The following is a 5,063-nucleotide window of genomic DNA, read 5'->3' as shown; positions in this document are numbered from 1 at the left end:
GGTGACTGTATATTATAGAATTAAACAAAAATTCTCACAGCCTGACCCTAATACTCCCTGATACAACTCAAAGAAGGGATGGTTGACTGAAATAAGCCACTTTTTGATTATTTTTCTTAGAAAAGAAATTAGCAAAAAAAAAAAAAAGAAAAAAATTTGGCAAAAAAAAAAAAATCATCTGTTGTTTTTCCGTATCACCCAGCAATAATTTATACTTACTTAAGCTGCCTCAGAACGCTTAAGAATGGTTTAATCCTGAAAAGAAATCTGTTTCTGTGCTGTTAGTGTTTCAGTATCTTCCTTTCATTAGCCTCCGTTTAGTCACAACTTGACTAAAGTTAAGCTTCTACTAACATTTCCCAAGTCTTCCCTGATTTAACAGCTGACCTCCCTCGATGTCACGTCCTTGAGAGAAGCCGTTCCACACGCAAAACATGTTTCCGTCCCGTATCTTTGAACTCTCTTTAAGGGCTCTTATCACTCATTTCCTCAAATAGTTGCGTGGCTCCTTGCGGTCGCGTGGATCGGCCACTGCAGTGCATGGATAAGTTTGGCTTATCCAAAAGGAATTTGGTCTTCCCAAATTATAAAGAGCAAACCATCTACAAGGAGATTAACGATCGAACCGCTTCACCACGCCGCGTTGTAATTACGTGTCGTAATTGCGTGATTTACTGCATTCCCGGTTTCGGACGGCATCTGCTAACGGTTCTCTGCTTTGCGTCGCCAGCTAACTCACGGCGTCATGAACAAGGAGCTGAAAGCCTGCAAGAACCCCGAGGACCTCGAGTGCAATGAGAATGTGAAGCACAAGACTAAGGAGTACATCAAAAAGTACATGCAGCGGTTCGGCTCCGTGTACAGGCCCAAAGAGGACACGGACGTGTACTGACCGGACCGAGCCGCGGATCTTCCCGTTTGCCTCTGCGCTCGCTCACACTGGAGAAGTTTTGCCTTCCCTTTCACTCCTTCGTGTATGTCCTGGACAGTGAAGTAGTTTATTTTCTTTTTTTTATGTATTTATGTCAAAGAATTTGCACTGCTGCCCAAGAATCTCTCCTGGCTTCGTGAAACGCACAGAAGGCTCCACGATTCAAGACTTTTCAGGTGGCTCGCTTGAGCGCGATGACACAGAGGGGTGCTACAGAGACTAATGTGTTCACTGCCTGCCTCACTTTTAGCTTTTTGTTGTTGGTTTTTTTGTTTGTTTGTTTGTTTGTTTCTTTGTTTGTTTCCCCCCTCCACTATTAGATATTCCTGAGATGATCCCTCTCTTTTTAAAATCTTTCAGGCCCTCGATCTGAAGTATTTGGTGAGATAAAAAAAAGAGTCAGCAGAGCTTTCCGCTGACTCTTTCTTGCCAGCCCCACTTCCACTGACTAAATATATCTGGTGCTGCTTTTATCTGGGCTGTCGCGGTCCAAACTCTCTCACTGTCCGAACCCTGCTCACTTCACCAGAAAAGCCTGCAGCCTCCTTTTTTTGTGTGCGTGTTCAGAATGCCACCGACAGGCCGAGGTCCGAGTGGCAACCTAACGGAAATTCCTAGCAATGTGCCCTCACTGGGAAATGAACTTTTACTTGCAGTCCACTGAGGGATCAGCCAAGGATGAGCAGGTTGGGGAAGGGGTTGGAGCTCGGGCGTTACTTGATCTTTTATCAATTTACAACCTGAAACAGGGTTGAAAAGTCGTTGATTGGTGTGCTGTTTAAACTGAGGAACAGTTTTTATTTCATCCAGCCCCTTCCCCAACCGTCTTCTTACAGAAATACTAAAAAAAAAAAAAAAATTAAAAAAATGAAGTTTGTAGCATTGCGGTTTTAACTTTTGCTAAAAAATGTTGTGTGCTTTGGGTATTTTTTAATAGATAGTTCTCATACTGAAGACCTTTGGTTTGGTCGACTTTGCTCCATGAATTCATTAATTTCCCATATTTTTATTTTTATTTTTTTTTTACTGTTGACAGTAAAGGTTTGTTCTCTTAGCATTAGATCACGACTTCCTCACAGCCCATTAAATTGCATTAAACAAAGTTCCGACACATGTACATTGCTTTATATGTGAATATATTGAATAATAGTTTTTGGGAATGTTTAAATGAGCAAACACTTTGTAAAAGGACTATCATTTCTTGAATAAAGTGTAAATAATGTGTAAAAAAAAAAAAATTACCAAAGCTGTAAGCAGGAGTGAAGGGCCCACGGTCACAGTGAGCCCACCCATCCTCACCAGCTCAGTCCTCCTGATGCAGTTCCCACTTCAGCCTGTCTAACTCAGTTTTTCTTTATTTTATTTTATTTTCACTGGCCAGGGAGGTAAACATGTTTGTTTCTGTTTATTGTTGGTGGCGTTTGTTTTTTTGTTTTTTTTATTGTTATTTTTCTATGTACAAAAGTAAGTTCCACCCTACTCTACTGTAAGTATTGTGTAAGCACATTGTCATACCGAGTGTACAAACATTTTAAAAGATAATAAACCTCTTTTTTTTGTAAGTTGAGGCCTATTTTTTTGTGTTGTAAAAAAAATTTGTAGCTTGCAAATGTTAAATCTTTAGTTTTTACAATTAAAAATCTGAAAAGTGTGGCATGCAATTGTATTCGGAATGCGCAGAGCATTCTTTGCTGGAGGTAGAACTGTCTGTGTGCGTTTGTTGTTTTTTTTTTTATTTTTATTAAAGCCTTTCTACCAGCTCTCCACATGCAGAGGTAAAAATAGTTCAGTAATAACGGAGACAAATTGAAAATATGCAGGGCAGGGACCAGGGTTGGGAACAAATAATTTTATTCATAATGCCATTTAAATATGGCATTTAAATATCAAATTGTACATTCACACACCCATGATGGCAAGCTACTGGATTGTAGCTACAGTGAGACTGCAGTTTTGCATTATCAGTCCTTTTGACAAACGCCAGCATACAAGGCCAGGTGAAGTGACTTGCCCAAGGACACAAACGGACCGATGGCAGGCGGACCGAGAATCGAACCGGCGAACTCCTACCGCCATCGTCCCCCTGCCGACTTACATGGTTTCCTGCGAACCGTGGAGAGCAGGAGTGCTGAAGTCAAGTCTGCTACCATCTTGCAACTTTGAGAAGCTTCTCCAAAACACCTGGATGGCTGGTTACCAGGCCTGTTCGGAGCTGAATGACTGCTGGTGAGGAAATTTAGCCGTTTGATCCCAGTCTGTCGGAGTAAGGATGTGTCTAAAAGTTGCAGGGTGGTAGCTCTCGGTGAGTCCCGAAGTCATCCGTTTGCCCTGGATGTCGACGCAATCTACTGCTATTTTGTCTTGCTCTGTTGCACAAAATCCCAGTAAACTTTTGTGACAAGTTTCAGCAGCTATGAATATTTTTGCAAGGTATTTCCACTAAGTATCAAGTTACTTAAAAGTTTTTACTTTTTTTTTCACTTTTTTTTTTTTTTTTAAAGTACCGTAACTTGCTGCATGATTAACATCTCGGTGCTCACCCAGTCCTGCTTTAAATCGCCTCGAGGCCTGTGGTGCACATGGCATGAACACAACTCTGGCACATTTTGCACAGTTTATCCAGATGTTTGGCCCCTGCAAAAGAGGGAAACAAAAAGTGATCAAGTGCCTTCATTAGAGATATCTGCTTGTTCTAAACACGGAGGAGACCTGCTGATAAGCGGAGAGAGCCGCTTGCAGTGCTTTACTTCTCTTCCTCAAACCCATCCCCCTCTTTTTTTAAGTGTGTGCACATTCCGCACACCCCAATGCCTGTGTGCTCCAGACCGCAGTTAAGCAGTCCCTTCTGGAGTGTGTGATGGCATGTAACGCAGCCTCGGGCCATGCGAGATGCCTGCTCCCGCTTAGAACTGAAGGCAGAGAGATCATTAACAGATCCGAGTTCAGTGAGACTGAGACTCTCCTCGATGAGGATTTGACCCGAGCTGTTATTTTGAGTTCACACACAAATGATTTAAAAAAGGAAAAAAGAAAGAAAAGAAAAAAAGATTTCCCTCAGGGTTTTTGGACAGGAAGCGTCTTAATATTGTAAATCCCTTGATAAAAGACGTATTGCAATCCAAGCAGGTCCAAACATCCTCACCCAAATCCAACAAGTGGGAAACAGGAATTGGTAAACAATGGCAGTTCAATGCAGAAGGGAGGACAATGAGTTCAAAATGAGGTTACAGAAAGTAATACTGTATTTGGTGCCAAACAACAGCAGGTTGATGTCATCGGTAAACCTGCCAAACTGAGCCTGTGTAATTAAGACTTTGACAAAGTACCTAAGATATCATTACATGGGCAAATTGTTGTAACTCTGGAGAGGTTTAAGCACTAGTTTTCTTGATTTTAATGTGGGTTTTTAAATAAACTATGAATATTAATAAGCATACCAGACATACTGTCTGCTAAGGCAGCTTGGACGCTACATATTTGCTTCCACAACCATGTTTCAAAGTGAAGATGATGTGTTCAGGGCAATGTGTAACATTAGAATTGTGAAATGCAGTTGTATACGTATAAATTAAATACTTTATACATGCAGCATATTTCAAATCTTTGTCAAAAGTTTTTTTGTTTAAAAAAATATTGTTCTTCCCCCCCCCCCCAATTTATAATTAGATCAAATCCAAATAAAATACACTCAAGTCTTTGCTTCTAAATGGACAAAATATATTAAAAAATGACCCATCTGCTAAAAACTTCAACAAACCAATTTTTTTTTTTTAATCACTTAATTATTAAAATTTCAATGTTAGCAGCAGATTTTTGTTACACTTCATTTATTTGTTTTCTACGCCGGTTTTATTGGTGCTCGGTGGTGCTGAAACCTTCACATCTTAAAGCTTTTATAAGGTAAAATCCAAATGACAAGTCTATCATAGGATTACTGTAAGCAACCACAGGAAATCCAGCACACTGGAAAAACCATGAAAAACACCTAAATTTACCCATAATACATAAACATTTAGAAGTTTCTTGGAGGCAAATTAGAGACTATAAAGGCTCCCTATGTTTTTTTTTTTGGGTGGGGGGGGGTGGTGGGGGGGGGGTGTGTGTGAAAAAGTTGTAGGGCGGAAAAAAAAAT

The 5,063-nt window shown here is 40.4% G+C and overlaps 1 protein-coding gene across 2 annotated transcripts in view; it reads left to right on the top strand.

Moving 5' to 3' along the window:
* Nucleotides 1-2,490, top strand: part of setd2 (SET domain containing 2, histone lysine methyltransferase) — a 26,810-nt gene extending 24,320 nt beyond the window's left edge. For both annotated transcript variants that reach the window (XM_015022299.1, XM_015022306.1), the window contains one exon: nt 731-2,490. In XM_015022299.1, coding sequence (XP_014877785.1) covers nt 731-892 — 162 coding nt within the window. In that variant the 3' untranslated portion in view covers nt 893-2,490. The remainder of the gene's footprint in view (nt 1-730) is intronic.
* Nucleotides 2,491-5,063: the final 2,573 nt, after the last annotated feature.

This window comes from Poecilia latipinna, unplaced genomic scaffold, assembly GCF_001443285.1.
Source record: "Poecilia latipinna isolate Pla-1442-1.1 unplaced genomic scaffold, P_latipinna-1.0 Scaffold86, whole genome shotgun sequence".
In the NCBI taxonomy this organism is placed as follows: Eukaryota; Metazoa; Chordata; class Actinopteri; order Cyprinodontiformes; family Poeciliidae; genus Poecilia; species Poecilia latipinna.
Note: the sequence above shows the minus strand (reverse complement) of the source record. Positions and strands in the feature narration are given on the sequence as shown.